Source organism: Acanthochromis polyacanthus, chromosome 7 (genome assembly GCF_021347895.1).
Source record: "Acanthochromis polyacanthus isolate Apoly-LR-REF ecotype Palm Island chromosome 7, KAUST_Apoly_ChrSc, whole genome shotgun sequence".
In the NCBI taxonomy this organism is placed as follows: domain Eukaryota; kingdom Metazoa; phylum Chordata; class Actinopteri; family Pomacentridae; genus Acanthochromis; species Acanthochromis polyacanthus.
Genome location: NC_067119.1, coordinates 19350850 through 19371971, shown reverse-complemented (window position 1 = coordinate 19371971; position 21122 = coordinate 19350850). Strand labels below are relative to the sequence as shown.

Here is a 21122-nt window from a genome sequence, read left to right as displayed (position 1 = left end):
TGAACAAACATTTCTGTCCTCACCATGATGAATGTGGCAAAACAAACTGGGACAAACATTTCTAAGAACGTTGTGTGTTTTATTATATAAAAATGACATCACCAAAATGTCCAAAGCAGTGACTCCATTTACAGAGAGCTTTACTCAGCATCAGTTTCTGTCAATATGAACAAAATATTTGGAGGTGTATTTCAATTGATTTTTTTGTAAAAATCTTTTCGAGGTATTCTTACTGACCAAAGAAATGAAAGAGTGAAAAGAGTGTCGTGGTTGGTCAACATGTTCCTCTGGTTGTACTGCCAGCCTCTCACTGAATCTAGTTACAAATGTACTAACAAAATAGTATAATCTAAATATCACAAAAGGAAAACTAAATTTCCGACATAAGCGCAGAAGAAAGTCACGTGGTTTGTTTGAGTTTCTTCTTTTTAGGCTTCACCATCTGTGGTAGCTGGATTTTGAAGGCAGTTCTGAAAAGAAAGCGTTTTAGACAATTTTAATGCCGACAAAATGAAATGACACTGCATGATGTCACGACACTTCACCAAAACAGTTCAGAGGAAATGCATTTTGCGACACATAAATAAAAAAAGACTCACTCGCATGTTGTACAAATGGGGCTGAAGTTGCAGAATACTGAAAGGAAAGACAGGAGAGATGTCACCACAAACACACACTTCACCAGTAATAGAATGATTGCTGTTATGTCTGCTTCTTTAAAGCGGGAATCGCACTCACTCGACAGACAAACTGAGCACACATAACCGATTTCAATGAGGTTACGGTGACAGAAACAGGCAGCTCTGTAGTCCACATGTGCAGGCGGCGGCAGCACCAGCTGTGAACGCTGCTCCGAGTCGGGCAGGAACACCCACTGTTCAGAAAACACAATCATTAACAGAGACTCGCGGTTTTTACAGGGAAATGAGACAAACAATATTCTCAGACGTGCCAAACTGCAGCACACACTCACCAAAAGATACTGCGCCAGGGCAACTTTCTGTGGTATCTTCAGGTACAATCCTCCAGTGATATCACAAGCCTAAAATAAAGAGTTTAAAATCAAAACAAAAAGTGGGGATGTACATGCTAAGACAGCACAATGCAGTCACAATATCACATAATGTGATTTAATAATTTTAGAAGACGTATTCAGTGAAGTATTACAGTGAAAGTATTGGTTTGGTTCCTTTGGCTGATACATTATTATAAATGACATCATTATATTATTAATAGTGAAGCATCAGTGTGTGAGCAGCATGTTACTGTTGTAGCTGCTGCAGGTGGAGCTGGTTTGAACTACGTTATATACAGTTTTATAGACAGGGACGGCAGCTAAATCTGACGGGTCACTGGATGATTAATAGAAGAGGACAAGAAAAAAAACTCAATTCTGATGACAAATGTGTTTTCAGGTTTTAGACTTCCTCTCTGCTCTTTGATTTTGATATTTGTATGACTGAAGCATTGTTTTGACTTTAAATCTCCCACTATGTGGGAGATTTAAAGGGAAAAGTCCTTATTTGGTAGAGCTGTCGACAACTCTGACATCTGAAATGTGAGCCTGACTGCACGCTGGTTTTTGTAATTCAGTTCAATTCAATTTTATTTATACAGCAACAATTACAATTCAAGATTGTTTCCAGATGCTTTACAGAACCCATAAAGCCTGAACTGTAAGACATCGGAAGCCAGAAAAGTTGGAAACACGTGGTTTAATCTTGTGTTGTATTTTAAAATTTTGTTCTAAAAAATGTGTAAAATCATAATGTTAAAAGTTAGTACTAATCAAAGCTGTCAAATTAATGTGAAGAACAAGAACCTTAAAAAACATCCCTCTGAAATGTAATGAAGTGGAAGCATAAAGGAAAATAAGAACTAATAAATAGTCAAATTAAGTACAAATACCTCAACATTACACTTAGGTACAATTTTACTTGCATAACTGTATTTAGTCAATTTCCACCAATACTATTAATGTGTGTACATAAGAGATTTGTTATTCTGTGGTTCAGCTCTCATTATCTGGTCTTCAGAGAGTTGAGCTGTGAACCTGCAATACTGTGACATCAAAAATGTACCTGCTGAAGGAGACCAGAGTCTGAGTCCAACACACAGGCATCAATCAGGATGTTCTGTTTTAACACACAAAGCATCTGTAAATAACGATACTTAATAGAAACAAGTAATGAAATAATGAACAGCATCATCTATGATTTACCTGCTTTTGGGCTGCAAAAATGACATTCATGAAGTTCATGTACTGGAGGGCGCAGTCTTCAGCTGCTTTTATCACCTGTTCAGTACGACAAATACAGAGACTGTGTCAGATTGTGTTCAAAGTCAGGAGAAGGAAACAAGAGCACTCATGAATTAGACCATTTGGGGCTTACCAATATTCTTGATTTAATCTCCTGTCCCACTAAAAAAAGGAAAAAGAAGCATATATTATTGAGTGTTACAAGAAAAACTTCATTAAATGACAGGCCTTATTCAGCTTGCATTAAAAAACAATTACCTTCCAGATCTTTTGAGACCCTGTTAACATCTGGATATTGAAGGTTTAAAGAAAATATTGGAAACAGGGCAGCCACACGCATTACTTCATACAGCTAAAAAAGATGAAAAATAATCTGTAGTTCTTTTAACATGAATGAAAAAGAACAAACAGCAAAGAAAGTCAACAGATTGAACCATCACCTACATCTTCTAACACAATGAGTATAAGCACACTTTGAACTCTGACACCCACAATAACGGCACATAAATTTAACAGCATGTAGCTTCTCATGACACTGTGTGTTGTAGACAGGAAATCAATATGAAATAAATCTGCACATGTAATAATACGGTTGCAAAAAGGTGTGAATATGTGATCAGGCAACATCCTGTCTCTGTCTCTCCTTACATTTCTTTATGCCACAGGTTACTTGCAGCTTCAGTACAGTCTTTTATACTATATATATATATATATATATATATATATATATACACACTTCATAACCCACGACACATCATGAATGACAAAACTGGAATTAGTTTTCGCTGAAAGGATACAGCAGAGAGCTTTGGCCAGAGTTCCAGCTAACAGAGTATCGGTTGAATTTCCCCTCACTTCAGCTGTAATCACAATAAAAGCAGCGTCAACTTTAAGAAGTAGCCAACACTGTACAGTATCATTAAATACCTGAAAATGAAACTACAAATACAATGCAATGAAAGCAAACACCATCTGTTTTTGCTTTTATTATGTTGGGAAAACCTGAATCCTCAAATTTTAGCCGCAGAAAAAACAGAATTACTTTTTGACATGACATTCCTGATTTCTTCCGCGATAAGGTTGTTGGCGACAGACAGGAGTTCGTATTTTCCATCCCCGCTGGAGGATGCATCATCGGCACCGCTGTCGCCGGCTCTCCAGCTCTTACTGGGATACAAGAAGTGACTGAAAGAAAGTGACAGAAATGTGGACATTCGCAGTGATGGCACCAAAACATTTCAGCCTGCAACATAATCCTGCAAATTAAAACTGATGGAAGAAATATTAAGATCCGTGCATCAGGAACAGTACCACTGCAGCAATGCTAAAATATTCATTTACAAATAAAAGTTCTACATTAAATAAGTGCATTAAGTATTTAAGAACTGGCAGCAAACTGCACTTAAAGTACTGAAGTATAATTACTGCTTCTTCAGAAAAATGGCCTTATAAGTGATCCATTATTACATATATGTAATAATAATATAATATATATAGTAGCCAACATGGATATGTGCAAAAATCTTCTTACTACCATACTGGGTCATGGTGGAGCTTCTTAAAATGACTATCTTAAATACTATTCAGAATTATAGTCTGTAGTCCTAAGGGTCAAGCTCCTCTATCTGCCACAAGATAAATCTGTGAGTCATGAGATGATTAATGGACTAAGGAATGGACTTTGGACTAACTCTTTGCTTTTTTAAAGAAAATTCTGAATAAAACAACATCTTTATACCTTAAACTGTTTTATTTAAAATATGTAAGAAGTTTAAAGAGGAAATCACTGACAGGACAAACAAACAAACACAGTGCTCTTAAAAAAAATCTTAATCTGAAAAGTCACTACTAACTCTTACTGTGAAGTAAATCTAAAGGAGTGATGTTTTTTCTCTCTAAGCCCTGGTGGAATATAAAAAAGAAAATATGCAAAGTAAAAGCAGCATGAAATTATTCTGATGTAAAATTACACTTTAGATTTCTGATCTTTTCTAGAGCTCACTCCCAGATGTTGTTAGCAATCAGACCACTTGGTTATAAAAGGGTTGAACAGATAGATTACAATAAATACTTAGCACAGCATGTTGCATCTAGTGTTATTTTCATCACTGTGATACCTGTCTTGACAGTGACTTGCGATGACAGCCAGCTTGTTGGTTCTGCTCATGGCCATGTGTGAGTTTCCCATCACCATGACTGCATCCAAACACTTGGACAGGGTGAACTGGACACAAGAGGACAGTGGAAGCTGTTTAGCATGAGCTACATTAATCAGCTACACAGTCACAACATTATTCGACATAACAGTACTACCTCCTGTTCACGTTGAGCCTGTTGCCCCCACCATATCGGGTTTACATCCACGACGATGACCAGCAAGTTTATTTCATCTTCTGCAGAAACATTGGAAGTATTTTATCAAAATGCAGCTCTGCTCTGAGGAAGCTAATCAACCGTCCTTCTCCTTAAAACTCTGTCAAAACATACCTGAAGCCATCACGGCAGAGATCCCAAACGACGCTAAGTCTTTGTTCTGTAGATTTATTTCCTGTTAGCTTCCATTTTTAGCTAAAACTTTAAACAATATTCACAGAGCGAAATGTCTACAGAGTCTAACAGCGGATACTTCAGTAAATACTCTGTGTTTAGAAAATTACAAGCTTTCCTGTAAGTACTACATCAGTCGCGTTGACTGAAGCCTGTATACGTCATCAGACTGCGACTCGTTTCTTCTTCTTTGAATCATATTGGAGGTTAATCAAACATTAATAAGGTGTATTACCGCCACCAGCTGGCACAGAGTGTAGATGTGCATGTCTAGAAGTTTCAACATTATTTAAAAAAAACACCTCCTCTCCATCAAATGAGTTAATCTAAGTATTTTTATTTCTACTGAAATATGTTTTTTTCCCTTCAGGGAATGCTGGCCTATATATGCACACTGGTACTTTAAAACCCCTTCAGATCTGCATCCACTGGAATCCACATGACATATTTTTGGATCCAGACCACATGTAAATTTGTGATTTCATCATTTCAATAATGCTATGTTACTGCTTGGTTTCTGATTATCTAATGACAATGAAGTTTTGACCATTAACTTGATCTAAGAGAGCTGAAGACATCAGACAAGACAAACATGGCTCTGACGCTTGACAAAAGAAGTAAACACCTTTTCTTTCCTCATAAATATTATTATATGGTGATTGTAACCTAGTCAATTTGCACTCAGCATAATTCTAGCAATTCAAAGTGGTGATATCTTCATATATTCTGAATATATTTCATAAGTGCACAGGATTAAAAAATAAATAAATATTAACATGTTTTCATTTATTTATTTTTAAAGTGCAGTTTGACATCGTTGACCACATACCCAACTATAACGATAAGGGAAAGGCCACCAGATGCAAGAGGCTCTACTGTGCTTTGTGTAACACAGAAAGTGTTTCGAGGCCACTCATCAAAAATGAGTGAACAGACAAAAGTATCCACAAGTCTGTTCCAGATGTTCAGTGTGTGATTAGCTGCTGCATGTAGTCTACTATGTTAAAAAGTACAGCAATGCATTCATGATATTGAACCGATAAAGACCTCAACACTGATGTCTTGATTTCATGTCACCCCAAATCACATGTAAAGTTGTTCACGTTCAGACCTGCACACAGACACGGACACACAAGCAGACATCCACTTCCAAATGTTAAAAACGTATCCTGTTTTTCTTAAGTTTAAATGATATTTCATTCCCATTCAGTCGTGGCATCGACTGAAACGGACATGTAAAAATTCTAAGAAAAATGTAACTTGGCAAAAATGTCTCCCTCCTCTACTGCAATTCTATAACAGAGAGGAGGAAAAGCAACTGGACACATTACATATTATTTAAAATAAAAGAGGTCTGAAGGGGTCAAGCATTTGTTGGATGGTTTAAATGTGCTTGCATGTAAGCCTGTGTGCTGCTGGCAGTGCCATTTGTATCATCAGTCCTTAAAAAAGTTTTAAATATGTATGTTTTTCTATTTTTCATTTTGTTTTCCATTTTCTCTTTTTGTCTCTCTCTTTAAATGCATTTATTAATTTATTGCTGTTTCCAGCCCTGTTCCACCTGTTTGTTGTTGTAGGTTGTTGTTTTGTACAACTGTGAATAAAATTTAGTTGTATAAAAAAAGGAATGATTTGACATCATTTATTTTTTTTGTAATTATGTAGAGTATCTATCAAGGAAGTAATGTGGAAGCAGTATTTTACCAATGCTGCTGACTAAGGTAGAGTTCCTTTGACTTTTTGTATTGTTCGGCAACTTAATCTATAACATACATCCTTTTGTACAAGTTCACCTGATGTTATGTTGTAAAGTCTAACTGGAGCCACAGGTAACTGCTACATTTTCCAATAATTTTCTTAATAATCAACTCATTGTTTGGTCAGTAAAATGTAATTACATTAGGCAGATATCACAATTTCCCAATGTCTGAACTGATATCTTCAAATCGGATCGACAAAACCAAACCTCAAAGATATTATATTAACAATTAACAACAGTTTAACATTTATTCTTTATTTCACTCGTTTTGAAATAAACTGATTTTCAAATATTTAGATTTTTCCAAGATAAAGACCTTCCAAAATTACCCCTGAATCATTCAAGTATTTTTGATTGTTTTCCTGAAACATCCTTGAGTCTCCAGTTATTTCCTGGGTTTAGGCTGGGCACTGAGTGAGCCAGTCCTAAATCTCTCAGTCTGGTAGGTGTCTGACTCGATGGCCTCGCTGGAGTCATTCAGAGTTACATATACGTCCCCGTTGACCTCCGTGACCTTATGAATCCTCTGTTTGACGCCTTTGGAGCGCCAGTAAGTCCTCAGGGGTTTGGCCATAGGATCATCCACAGCTTGGTAAAGCCCTTCCCCTTCCTCTAGTGTGATCTTGTACTTGTGCCACGGACACACGATACACAGCCTCCCATTAAACTCCTAACATCGACACAGCAGGAAGGTGGTTAGAGGAATAAGATAGAACTAAAGCAGTGGTTATTGCAATGTTACAAGAAAATGTGAAGGCTTGAACATGAAGCATAATGATAAATATTTGACGTGTTCATGTCTTTTTACAGTGATTATGATTCAAATTGACATATTTTACCAAATTTATTGCAATAAAGTAGAGGAAAACTCACCTCAATGTCTCCATGCTGCAGTGCACCACCTGCATCTGACAAAACATACATACCAGTGTTTCAAACATGTGACAAGCCACTGCAGAAAGTACATTCCACACTTAACGTGTTATGTCAACACAAATGACTCCCACACACTCGGCGCTTACGGTAACAGCGCATGTCCATTGCATGAAGCTGCCCCTGGTGGTACAGGACCAGCACATCCCTGCATCGGTTCACCAGCTTGGTCACACGGCCGGCCTTGACAATCTCCTCCTTCTTACCGATGAAATGGGCGGTGGTGGAGGAGGAGGAAGGAGGAGACATGGAAGAAGAGGACGTCTGAGAAGTCTCCTCCTCAGACGACATGCTGATCGCTTCTCACTGCAGATTTTCTGGTAGCAAGTCAAGAAATTTTTTGTTTTTAAAGAAATTTTACTGTTGAGAACTTAATTACTAGCAAAAATACACATAATAGCAATTACTGGTTTGGTGTAGAGCTCTACAATTCTACAATTTAAAATATTATTTAGCAGATGCTTTTATCCAAAGCGACATATATCTGAGAGGAGATACAACACAAGCAAGGAGCTCTAAGACTTAACCCATATGACAAGAAAAGCACTGTGTTTGCCCACTTGTGTTCATTTCCTGGCTTATAAAACTTGAATCTGCATTATCAAATTAACTAAGAAAAGGAACTGATTACTTTACCATCCAAATATACATTAAAATATTTGCTAAGTTGAAATTAATGAATAGCTGATCACCATTTTATCTTTTTGAAACTGAGCTGCAGATAGTCGGTTATGCACTCAATCACTGTGATGGAGTTAAACATTGAGCAACCACTGCAACTCCAAATCATGATTCTCCAACCCTGGACCACTGTATGTACAGAATTTAACATAACTGTTATATTTCCATTCAAGCAACATTATCTTCTACTTCACTGTACCATCTTCCATCTACGTTATGTATGGTATGTGTGCATAGCACTGCATTTATTGTTAATAACTGTACTTATGTCTACAGCATTTGCATAATTTGCACAAATGTTTTGGTTAATTTTGATATTTTTTACAAGTTGTTTATAGCAGTGAAACACCTACACTCAAAAATATAAATGCAACACTTTTGTTTTTGCTCCCATTTTTTATGAGATGAACTCAAAGATCTAAATCTTTTTCCATATACACAATATCACCATTTCTCTCAAATATTGTTCACAAATCTGTCTAAATCTGTGATAGTAAGGGATACTGGTCAACTCGTGCATATGCAAACTTGTGTGTATTGAGTGAATGTAAAATCAGTGTTTTATTATTTATTTATGGTGATCAAACATGGATTTATAAACCACTGGCAGTTGCTGAATTGTCGTCCCTAACCCTAACCCTTGCATACGCACAAGTTTGAATACGCACGAGTTGACCAGGTACCATAGTGAGCACTTCTCCTTTGCTGAGATAATCCATCCCATCTCACAAGTGTGCCATATCAAGATGCTGATTAGACACCATGATTAGTGCACAGGTGTGCCTTCTCAGCAAAGGAGAAGTGCTCACTATCACAGATTTATGAACAATTGTGTACGTGGAAAAAGTTTTTTAGATCTTTTAGTTCATCTCATAAAAAATGGGAGCAAAAACGAAAGTGTTACGTTTATATTTTTGTATGAGGTGCAAATAACACTGTGGGTTTTCTGTAGGGATACACTGGTTCACACAGAATTTTGTCTATATAGTCAGTTTGTTTTCCACTATGCGACTTAACATTATAAACAGGCATTTTTTTAAGTACAACATATTCTCAAGGGATTGGAAATTGCCACATAACGTTGCTTAACCTTTCGAAACATCATGAGTTACTGATACGCAATACTTTCTCTATAACTCAGCTCTTACTCTTAAGTAACCAATCTAAAAATTAATTCAACATACCTTTTATGTAGTCTGGTAGCATCTGGGACTCAGTATGTCACCTCTTAGTCCTGCAGGTGGTCGTCCCCGGCAGTTTTTCTCACTGGATGTTTCTCTTCCAAGCGGTAACTAGTTGCTGGAGATGCTACGTGTTAGCAGCGGGACATGAGATTTATTTCTCTAAAACTACGCAGAAACATCGCTTTATCTGTCTCCAACTAGGCTGTTTAATAATTTGGATGTGTATGAAATTATTAATGTAACCTGAACTAAGAGGTTTCGAGATACCCGCTGATTCCGATGAGTTTGCGGAAGAGCCAATGTTGTGTGTTACATCCAATGTTGTCCCCAGTGAAACCAAACACGGAACGGACTGACATTATAAACGGACTAGTCACATCTTGTTTGTTAATTTGTCAGTCAGAAGCAACGGTAGTTAAAGCACATTATTATTATAGATCCATTCACTTATCATCATTGTTCAAAAACGTTAGGATCTTAAAGTTCTGCTCGTTAAAGTCCATTTTTTAATGTCATGTAGAGTGTTTCATAATGGAGATTCTCAATTTCACAATATCAGGAGGATATTTGCAGCAATGGTTTGTTTTTGTGTCTGGGTGTTTATTAATGTGGCCTACAAAATAGGACATCAGACAGTCAAATGGCAATAAAAATATGTTTTACTGTTTTATTGTATATTCTTGAGGTTAGATATCATTAAACTAAAGTAGGGAAAATGTATTTATTTATTTTGTCTATAGATTTGTTCTGATTATTATTAGTTATACATTTTGGGTACTGGGTTATAGGGCGTCATTGGTAGATAGATCAGAAAGAAAACAACACAACAAAACACCTTTAAACAAAGAAAGGGAAACTTTGAATAGAGACATTTAAGATGATACTGACAACTACATCTAGAAGAATCTATTTAAAAAAATTATCAAGATCAGTAACACCTACTTTAAAGGAAGGAACTCAAATCATATTTCATCCAGTTTCTGTGACTTTAGTCTGTGGATCCACAGCACTGCTCAGTGTAACACTATGATTTGTCTGGGCAGAAAGTTTGGTGTGATTACTAATATTTAGACCATTTATTGGTTTCATTCTACTGTGGCACTAAAGATGAACTTTCTCCCCTCACAGGACCTGCATCTCTTGTCCTGGACAATTTAAAGGGCCGGTCACTCAAAGTTCAAACAGACCAAGAGGGACAGAGAGTCCTAACTGAACTTTCAATGGGTACCATGACATAAAATGGCATATTTAGAATAATAAAATGTGATTAAAAATACACCTCTTGAAATGTTTGTACTTTGCCCTAAATTAAGGTTTAAAACGAATTTTCCTTGTAAAGTCTCTGATCTGACCATATACAGTCTATAGCTGCCCCATAGCTTTGGCATAACAACACCCTACCTGTTGAATGTATCAGATGGAAATAAAAGGAGCTGTTAATTTTGCATTAAGAAATAAAATACATATAAATTAATGAAATTCATTTGAAAATCACATAATTATCAGGTTAGAATCTGATGACTACTGGGCTGGGCTAAGGCCACCATGTGTCAGGATGCCAACTATCTATCTATCTATCTATCTATCTACCTATCTATCTATCTGTAATATATAGCACATTTTATGAGGGGGTAATTAATTCCTTAGACCAAAAAATGTGAGCAATGTACATGATACTAATAAACCCAGCAAATAAACGTCTGTCAGTATTAGTTTGTGCAGCTCCCCATTCAGTTTGCTGTAAAGCCACTGGGGTAAATGTCTTAATGGTTTAGTCTGAGGAGGCTTTTTGTCTTAGTGGGTTTGTTGGTGGCCATTAAGCCCTCTGACGGATTATCTCTCTCTGTCATGCTGAAATGAGCGTAATTTGACCGGCTGGGCTTCCTACATTCAGCTTTTACACTGCGAACATTTTAACTCCTGCGATGCTGAATGGACCGAACCGGGAAAACACGGCGCTCTTCCTGAACTGTCGTTGTCGCCATGGAGACCAACTCTGTGGACGGAAATAGTGATACCACTCAAGCTAGCAAGTTTGTGAAAAATTAATGCAACTGGTCAGTTCAGTTTTTCCCGTTCTCCCGTTCTCTCAGTTATATTTTACTGCCAAACAAAGTCTGGAGTCAATCTGGTAAGTTTATTGTATCTTTTAGAAAATGTATTGCAGTTAAAGTTAGAGATTAATACATAATATTTGCTAGCTAAACAAATTGTGTAAATTTTGACTTTGTTCAGTACGTTTGGCAACAATTTAAAAAAACATAGCAACTTTTTGTTCATTTTGTATTGTGAGTCAGTTCTGACACATATGGACAGGTGTCACCGCCACACTTCCTCTTTACTTTATGCTCTGCAGCCATAAATACAAACTGAACTCTTTCTGTATAATGAGTCAGTTCATTAAATCCCCACATGGATTCACTGCAGGGACTGTGGGTCAGCCTGCAGAGAATATGGATCTGTTAAGCCATTGCTCTGAGTGGCACAATGTAAAGCAGTATATTGTTTCATAAACACTCATCACAGGCTTAATCTGTCAATGTACAATACAAGCAGTTAATCTGTGTTACCTTATTTGATAGAAATATATGCATTTCCCTGTTAATTTGGACCATTTGATAAGCATAAATATCTCTTATGCCTGAATAAACGAGAAGTCAATTGATTAAACATTCACTTTTTTATCCTTTTAATACTGGTAAGCTACAAAATCTATGCAATATCTTACTGTGACTCAATGCAGGAAAAGCCATGCTATACATCTGAGTAGAGTCTCACTCATGCTGTATGGCATTACTATTGCAGCTGCCATCTAATCTACTCTAGAATCCAAGGAAGCAGCAGTTGCTTGCCTGTGCCTGCTATATTTATCATATTTGCAACTATACTGAAATGTGTGATGGCTGCACTGTGCTGCGGCGGCTCTATCCTGACCTAGTGTCAGATTTCAGCATCATACCGGTGCCCCGTGCTTTGCTTAGCACCACAACAGAGCAGTGTGCTCGTAATGACACAGTGACCGACCACTGGCCATAGTTCTGTGACAGAGATCGCTGAGGGAGGAAAAACGGCAAGGGCATGCTGTCTTGAGAAACGTACTTTGGCTCCAGCAGCCTGCAGTTTGCAGTTTAGCCCATCATCATAGCATTACTGTAGTGTACAATGATTTTTTTTGTACATCTTGTCTAAAGTCACATGTCTGCCACTCCCAGGGTTGCTGGAGTAAAATAAAGGAAGAGAAGAAAATGACACTTTGCCTGTATGAGTGTCTGAGAGCGGTTGGACTACAACATCACTATGCGAGGTAGGTATACTCATCCACCGGACGTCCAAACCTACACCTGCTCAGTGTTGTTCTGTAAGACTATTTGTTTCTTTCTGTCTCTCCCGTCTGTCAGGTTTAACTCAGTGGGTGTTTGTCGTGCATGCCACCTATCAGCGCTGACCATGGAGGACTACCCCCTCCTGGGAATCCGCACTATGCAGGACAGGACTAGACTTTTTAATCTGGTCCAGCTGGTCAAAACTGTCGACCTGGACAGTCTTGGATATGATGATGGTGATGATTATGATTACAATGTTGATGGAAGTGATGAAGGCTGTGCTGTAGCGGATAGTAGCTTTAGTCATGACAGCTGTGGAAATCCTTATGAAGATGTAAGTGAGGATGAGGATGAAGGCAGAGCTGCTAGGACAGGACTGAATTCAACCACTTTCACCAGACCATCATATGTTCGCAGGCGACTTGATTTCAGTAATGAAACCGCTGATCATCATCAGGAGCAATTTTCTCATCCTGTAAACACTGTTGATGTCAGTTCAAGTCACAATAGAAGCAATAAGCCAGTCCAGGGAAGAGAATCAGTCGTACCTGTGCAGTTCCAGCTTGAAGGTGGAAGAGCTATGACGTGTGGCTGCCATGGGAACAACTGCTACAAGCCAGATGTGCATCGTCATCCATCTGATTGTCTTAAGGGTGAAAACACCAAGCTGGACATCGCAAGAGGGATTTCCATGTACAGCAGTGACACCAGGTTACCGTCATTTCACCAACCAAAACCCAGTGTTGAAACAGTGGCATCAAAAACATTTAACAACAATCCATTTGGGCACAAAGACAGAAAAGTAATCTCGAGGAGGCCAAACTCCTACACAAAAATGGGCAGTAATGAAGTTACTGGACACATGGCCAAGCCAGCTCCTGTTTATGAAGCAAAGAGGACAGCCGGCTACAACTATGGACTGCCGCTGAGTTCCCCTCATGCTGTCAACAAAAAGTGAGTAGTGGTGGTTTGTACTGTCCTCACTACCTGCCTCCAAATGGTGCAAAAACACCTGCACTGGGAGATGGCTTTTCAACTATTTGACATGCTCTTTGTATCATATAGTTTGCATGTGAGCATTGTTTTCTGCTTAATTGATTATTCATATTTCTATTGTGATGTGTGTGTATCAGGCACACAGGGAAGCAGCGGATTAGCGTATGTGTGAGAAAAAGACCTCTAACACGTGCAGAGAGCAGAAGAGGAGAGGCAGATGTTGTGACGACTCCAGGTGGAGAGTGTGTTACTGTGCATGAAAGCAAAGAATCTGTGGATCTCACACAATACATACTGCAGGTAGATACGAGAAGAGACAATGATACATCACTGTAATATAACATGAATTGCAGCACTGGAATTCTAAGGCAGATTTTTACTCAACGGTCATGTTGTCAGATCAGTCTGCTCGGATTTGTTGAATCCAACCCTTGCATTTTGGTCTTTTTTTGTCCCTACAGCACAGGTTCTACTATGACCAGGTTTTTGGGGAGGAAAGCTCCAATGAAGACGTATATCGTAGAACAGCATATCCTCTGGTGCTGCACATGCTCAGTGGGTAGGTTAGCGTTGATGTAGTTGCACTTACAGAGTTGTATATGTTGTCACCACACCAGTTTTTCTGTACATGTGAGTCCATGTTGGAGCTTGGCCACCTGCTTTTTTTGCTCTCTGTTTCAATCTTTGTCTTCCAAATGCATTTGTATTAGTCTTGTGTGTGTCAACAGGGGCAAGGCCACCTGCTTTGCATACGGCCAGACAGGTGCAGGGAAGACTCACACAATGTTGGGCTCATCTCCCAGGAGACCAGGCTTGTATGCACTGGCAGTTCGGGACATTTTTGCTCACCTGGCCACCAGGCGCACTCATTCCTCCCTGCAGGTGTATGTCAGCTTCTTTGAGATCTACTGTGGTCAGCTGTATGACCTGTTGGACCACAGGAAAAGGTCTGTGTTTTTATTTAGTTGTGCTTGAAAGAGCCTCGGAATTTTTGAGATGGAGCTTGCACTACAGAAGGAGAGAAAGAAAGATAACAAAATAGCAAAGGATTATTTTAAAAAGTCTTCACTTTATTAGTTGCATGTTTACATCAACATAAGTTAGAATTTGTTATTTACCTGATTATACAGATTTTTGTAAAATATATTTTTAAAATCAGCTTGTGTTCTTTAGGTTTTCCATTAGTCATCATTCATGTTTTAGTCACATCCTCAAAAAAAAAGAATGTTATCTGTCCTCAATATTTGGATGTGTTGTCAAAGTACTACTACTTCTTCTCGCTCTTAATTTCTCTCATTCTCTCATCGCACTGCAGGTTATTTGCCAGGGAGGATGGACAGAAAGTAGTTCACATTATGGGGCTGCGTGATGTCAGAGTGGACTCGGTCAGCTCGCTGCTGGAGGTTCAACCCTTTCTTCAAAAACTGCCCGTCCTTCACTTTTAGAACACGTTAATACAAAGACTTAAATTCCAAAACAATAAATCTAAATTGCAACACTTATTGATAGAGCACAAAAAATATCACCATCTCTAATAGTTTAATAAATAGGATGCTATAGAGGCAGACAGGAAACAAAGGAAGACCATGACATCAAGGGGTACATGCATGGCGCATACACTTTAATCAGTAGGCTGTAAGGATGCACCATATCATGGTTATTGGTTTCAAATGTTTCTCATATTTTTATTTCCTAAAATAAATCTTTTGTGCTTTCATGTACTGAGTATAGAGTTGAATACAACTTTCAAATCTAATATTAACTGTGTCAAGCGCCTCACATCAGCTACTGTCCTCATGGATGTACCAGCAGACTAAATCCGTAAAATATCTCTTAACAGGAAAACTCTAGGAAATAACAAATTCTACATTTTTTCTTTTTTGAGTTTTGTCTGTTGCACTATTTTTTTTAGCATATCGTCACATTTCCATCTTTCTCACCCTTCGGTCTCTTTTCCTGTATCTCTTATGAAGGTAATTTCACAGGGCTCAGAGGAGCGAACGCAGGGGATGAGTGGTATCAATCCACTCTCCTCTCGTTCCCATGCTTTGCTTCAGATTCAGCTTAGAGACCAAAACCAGCAGATAACTGGCAGGTGAGTGATGTCGAGTGTGTCTTGATGCGTGAACTTTGTGCCTTTTCTCCAAGACATACTACCAGACTGGTTGAACTAGAACAAATAAGACCAATATGGTGTAAAATGAGCTAAGAAGTGTGTGTGCTTGTAGGATGTGGTTTGTGGACCTGGCAGGAAGTGAGAGAGCATCAGATGCCAAAGAACCAGACAGGCAGAGTCGTATGGAGGGAGCTGAGATCAACCAGAGTCTGTTGGCTGTAAGCTCTACAGACACATGTTCGCACACTCAGAGATCTCAAGTCAAAGATATTTATGAATGTGTGTCCTTTCTAATATCTTTTCTTCCAGCTTAAAGAATGTATCCGGTCCCTTGATCAAGAGCAATCGCACACACCTTTCAGACAAAGCAAACTGACTCAGGTAGTAAGACTGATGTAACACATCGTACAAGTATGCATGAATATCATTGCTGATTTTCTTGATTGTCTACCTTATTGTGCAACTCCAATGTGTTTTCATAGTGAACTACTTCATTCTCATTCCAGGTTTTGAGAGACTCCTTTGTTGGTGATTCAATGACATGCATGATTGCCAACATTTCACCTGGTCACACAGCTACTGAACACACACTTAATACACTGAGATATGCTGATCGGTAAGTGTTTTGTGATTGTATGTGTGTGAGTAGGTATATTGGAATGAAGTTGCTTGAAATGCTAAGCCCTCTTGCTTTCATTAATTTGACTTAAGGAGAGTTTTTTCTTTTTAAATCTCGCTCCCACTCTATTGTAACTCTGGCTGTGGTGGCAATGATCACTGACTGCTATTTTAGATGTTATGTGTACTTTATTGCTTGTAGAGTGAAGGAGTTGAGGGGACATGGAGGAATAAGAGGAAGAAGAAGAGGCAAGGCAACACCCTCCCCCAAACATAACCTGTTTGCCAGCAGCAGCAGTGGCAGTAGTTCCGGCATCCGAGGGAAAAGCCCACCTAAAAAGCCAAAGTTAGGGAGGAACAACGAGGATTTTGGTGTCAGTACACCTACTACAAGGTTGCCTGTAGGGGGCACAATTCTCTGTTCTACACCAAAGAACAGAAGATCTGGGAAGGAAACAAATGCAAGTGCAAGAAAAGGATTGGACTTGAACACATCACACCAGTTGGAGGCTGGCTGAGAATGGATGATAAAAAGCAAGAGAGTAAGGGAGCAGGTCAAACAGAAGGTATGAGGACTGAAAATAAAAGATATGCAGATACTGGCAGTCACTCTGTTAGTGAGTTCCTTGCGAAGACAGGCCCAGTGTTCCAACAACCAATAGAAAAGCAAGTTCACTCCAGGGAGATGCAAAAGGATGAAGTAGCCCACAGCAGTAATGCCTCATCTGGATTCTACAACAGAGAAAACAAGAGCCATCAATACACTTTGAAAGGGGGAAGAAGGGAAGAAAGAGAATGGATAGAAATAAAAAGACAAGCAGAAAACAGTATTGCCACAAGTAGTGGAGTAGAAAAACTAAGGGGAAGAGATTTGCAAAAGGTCGATGATAGTGATAAGGAGAGGGCGAAGCATCTAAGACGGTATCACAAGCAGTTGCAGCAGTTTATACCCTCATCCACTTCTTCATCTGCCCATCTCTTTTCACCATCTACATCTTTGGCTTCCTCTGCTCAGCAGTCTCTCTCATCTTCTGTTTCTCCATCTTCTCTCCGACACTCATCTCATTTTTCAGTTTCTGCTTGTATGGGTCCTCGTATGAAGGAGGTTTTAAATGCATATGCAGCCAAGGTTGAGGTTGATGGTAATAGAGCACAGCAGCCCTCTCCCAGCGGTGAGATTCACTTACAGAGTGAAACCTCTGCAGTCTACAGTAACAATGATAATGAGGATGCTCATAGTCACAGTGGTGGTATTGGTGTAGACTGGAGAGTATCTTGGGAAGGACAATTTGGACTAGGCAGGGGTGAAAGTGAGAACAAGAGGTCGGTGGAGGCAACCGGTGAAACAAGACTAAGGATGGACGACAGGATGCCAGCTTGGATAGAAGGGGGAAAAAGGAGGTATGCGTGGCTGCCAACAACTGAGAGAGAGCCAGCAAATAGGATGACAGGTGCAATTCCAACACATGTAGAGGCACAGTCGTCTTACAGCTGCGATTCAAAAGAAGTGGGAGTAGAACGACTCGATGCCTCAGACGTCCTAGCTGATGGAGGGTGGAGTACTGAGCAAGGAGCAGCTGACAGTTTAGTGTCTGCCCACAGCAACAGTGATAGCAACAGCCTTTTTACCCACCCTGCTTTTGAGTCACTACATCAGCGATCTCCTGCAGAACGACCCCTCTCCCCAGTCTGCGAACACACCAGGACATTCTTGACCCCAGACAAACTCAGTGATGTATCTCTAGACTTGAAATGTGCTCAATGCACTGCCAGCACCCTCCCTCTACCATTGCAAAATACTCCAGAGACAGTGCCATCGAGCAGCCATAGCAGTGAGACGGAACCATGGTTTGCTGCTAATGCCAACAGAAGGCATTTTTCTCATGCTCAGTCAGCTTCATTACCTCTCACTTCTTCCATCACGCAGATCGAATGGAAAACAACTTCTGAGCCCCTTAACAAGCTATCTAGAAATCTATCTCACACTCCAGATGTCAAAGGTAAAATGTCTGTCTTACCTCAACAGGAGACTTATGCAGATTCTTGTAGCTCTTTCATGGACCCCCTTAGCATCTCCCTGCTTCAAGTGGACCAACAGGCTGCCACTGTCTCGTTCCTCCAAGGGGACAGCAGCAGCATTTCAGTCACAAGTGGGGAAAAAATTGGGGAGGATGAAGACAGAGAATTTCGCCTGTCATTTTTGGAGCCACCACAAGGAAAGACTTGCTGTCCTACTACATCTGACATGCTGTCCTCTCTCCAGGACCAAGACAACAGTCAGAAACTCCAAATAACACCAGCTCTTAGCAGCAAAGCCCCTGGATCTCCAGTAAGACTCTCCACATGTGCTTCTATGCAAACTTCTGCCGTGTCTCCCTCTGCCGAATGCGTTGGGAACACTGCTTCAGCCAGTTTACACAATCTGATGACAAATGCTACACAAATGCCACCAGAACATGCACTTATTGAGCACAAAAAAACATTGTCTGCCATTACAACACCACAATTAGAACTTGCCTCTGGCCAGTTGGACATAGTGCTAAACCAGCCTCTCGTGGTTCATTCAAACCACTCCAGCAAGTCAAACATTTCACTTCAACTGAACAATTCTGCAAAGTCAAATGGTCATGGAAGAATGAGCAATCAAATTAGACCCACCGTCCCTGTGTTTACGCTGGACGACTCAGACCGAGCCAAGTAAGTGCCAGAATTCTCACTCTTTTGTTAATCTAATCATCAAAAGTAAGTGCTACTGAAAATCTGGTTCACGCATTTTAATCTTACAGCCATAACAGTAAACAATTCTTGTGTGTGTCATAGTAATGTAGTAATCGCAAATGATTTCTACATTTTTTCTGACCCTATCAAACTGTAGGTTGTGTATAGTCGAGGCCCACTGGGAGCAGCTAAAAGAGATGGAGGCTTTATTTCGTAAAGAAGGCAAGCTTCTGTGTCAGCAACTTGATATGGTCAGAATAAATCAAATCCACAATTTTTTAGCTCAATTAAGTCCTGTTCATTTGTTTTTTATGAACTTTGCACTTTTTGTTCTCAATCATGGCAATCATTGTCTTACAGACATTTGGGGAATACATCCTCAAGCTGGAGGAAATCATGGAGAAAAAAGCTCGTTGTGTGCACAGCATGAGAGCTCAGCTGCAGCCATATCTGAATCCCATTTAGCCTAACCACAGAGGAAGAGGCGATCATGATCCGATTAATTTGAATTTATAAGTTAATTAGCCAGAATATGCACATTTTAAGGTACAATTGGTACACTGACCAAATTTTGGTTTGGGTAGGTAAAGCTGTTTGTGAGTGCACAACATGTTTTCAGTGGCAACACTAACTACACAATGGATCAGACACATTAATATTTATGTTTTTAATGTTTAATCAACCAGTGTTTTATTAGTTGATTGGAGACTGGACAAGTAACACTTCATGTAAGTGACATCAGACATGTATTATGCAAGGATTCTCATGGGAAACCTGCCAAAACATGTTTTTCCATGTTTACAATATTCTAAAATATTTTAAAGGGATAAGTATGTCTATTTGTATGTTTGCGCTTTCTGCATATTGTTGTTTATGTTTGTTTTGTAGTATTCTTTTTACATGTTGACTCAGATGCATACTGAGCAACATATTCACATAGTACTGGACCTTTGTACTGGACTCAAACGTTTCAGTTTCCCTGGTTTGACTCTTAATTTATGTTTTGAGTCAATCTGCCACTGACTTCGTCTCAACAAAGGCGAGTCCAGCCTGTTAATTTTCTGTTAGACTGCATTCTTTACTGAATCTACAGCAAGAACACACTGAACCAATATTTTGCTGACTTTTTTCAAATTTATATTCAGGTTGTGACAGAGGGCCTAACTAACAAGAGGCAAATTGATTGGTGCTATATTTTAACGATTTTTTGTGTGTTTTAAAACATTCATTTTTACATGGTAATCTTCACTTTTCAGCTAATTCATTTGGATTTTATATTGAAATAAATTTGCTTTATAACCACATAATCTGTTCTGTGGTGTGAGATGTTTCTCTCTTTGATTACATAATATGATGATATTTTCTCAGCAGAAATGTGCACACAAATGTTTCACCCAAGCTTGTCTCCTCAAATGTCTTTCAAATGTGTTTTTGGTTCGAACAAAATAAAATAAAAAATTATCAAATTTCCATTCATCTCTATAATGACCCTACCATAATATCCCTCTCTGTAGAATTTGTTGATGGACTGTTATTGTGTATAGTCTGATCAAGCTGTGCGCTGCCATTCTCAGTCACCGGAAAAGAGTTTCTCCTCTGTTTTTTCCTTATATATTGCACTACAGTGCAAGCATCAAATATGTGTTGTTGACTTCAGTTTTTAACACCATTAACTGATGTCAATGCAGATGTCATTTCATCCACTGTTTATAATAAAACACTACCCAGCTGAGCAATCTCTATGACTGAAGCTCCTGCCATCCCTACCCTAAAAATAAATTTTTCTTCATAGTCATTTAGATCTTTTCCGCTTGTCATCTTGATACAAAATCAGAATAAACTGGGCCTGCTTAAGCATTAGTACACATGACACAGATTATGATTGGCTGTTAATTGTGTCATGCAGTGCACCTGTTTAGAGGCACCTGTTTTCATTGATTGTCAACTGATTTATTCAGTTCCTTTAATTTGTCACCTGTCTTTATAT

The 21122-nt window shown here is 39.0% G+C and overlaps 3 protein-coding genes across 3 annotated transcripts; 1 reads left to right on the top strand and 2 right to left on the bottom strand.

Moving 5' to 3' along the window:
- Nucleotides 1–58: 58 nt before the first annotated feature.
- On the bottom strand, nucleotides 59–4995 carry gtf2h3 (general transcription factor IIH, polypeptide 3). The gene is made up of 13 exons (XM_022196404.2): nucleotides 4748–4995; nucleotides 4574–4653; nucleotides 4378–4484; nucleotides 3303–3445; nucleotides 3058–3120; nucleotides 2519–2548; nucleotides 2394–2422; nucleotides 2222–2296; nucleotides 2082–2135; nucleotides 974–1042; nucleotides 739–874; nucleotides 600–636; nucleotides 59–470 (listed from the first exon to the last, which is right to left on the bottom strand). Exons 1-13 carry the CDS (start codon nucleotides 4755–4757, stop codon nucleotides 401–403), a joined length of 903 nt encoding a protein of 300 aa, XP_022052096.1. The 5' UTR covers nucleotides 4758–4995; the 3' UTR covers nucleotides 59–400.
- Nucleotides 4996–6800: 1805 nt separating this feature from the next.
- On the bottom strand, nucleotides 6801–9694 carry LOC110952721 (Rieske domain-containing protein-like). The gene is made up of 4 exons (XM_022196406.2): nucleotides 9365–9694; nucleotides 7589–7816; nucleotides 7440–7474; nucleotides 6801–7236 (listed from the first exon to the last, which is right to left on the bottom strand). The coding sequence occupies exons 2-4, from the start codon at nucleotides 7788–7790 to the stop codon at nucleotides 6952–6954; spliced, it is 522 nt and encodes a 173-aa protein (XP_022052098.1). The 5' UTR covers nucleotides 7791–7816; nucleotides 9365–9694; the 3' UTR covers nucleotides 6801–6951.
- A 1192-nt stretch (nucleotides 9695–10886) lies between these two features.
- On the top strand, nucleotides 10887–20867 carry LOC110952692 (kinesin-like protein KIF24). Its single transcript, XM_051950918.1, has 12 exons — nucleotides 10887–11495; nucleotides 12577–12668; nucleotides 12763–13641; nucleotides 13821–13983; nucleotides 14145–14242; nucleotides 14412–14630; nucleotides 14999–15086; nucleotides 15657–15778; nucleotides 15912–16017; nucleotides 16109–16180; nucleotides 16306–19386; nucleotides 19496–20867. Exons 2-11 carry the CDS (start codon nucleotides 12610–12612, stop codon nucleotides 16417–16419), a joined length of 1920 nt encoding a protein of 639 aa, XP_051806878.1. The 5' UTR covers nucleotides 10887–11495; nucleotides 12577–12609; the 3' UTR covers nucleotides 16420–19386; nucleotides 19496–20867.
- Nucleotides 20868–21122: the final 255 nt, after the last annotated feature.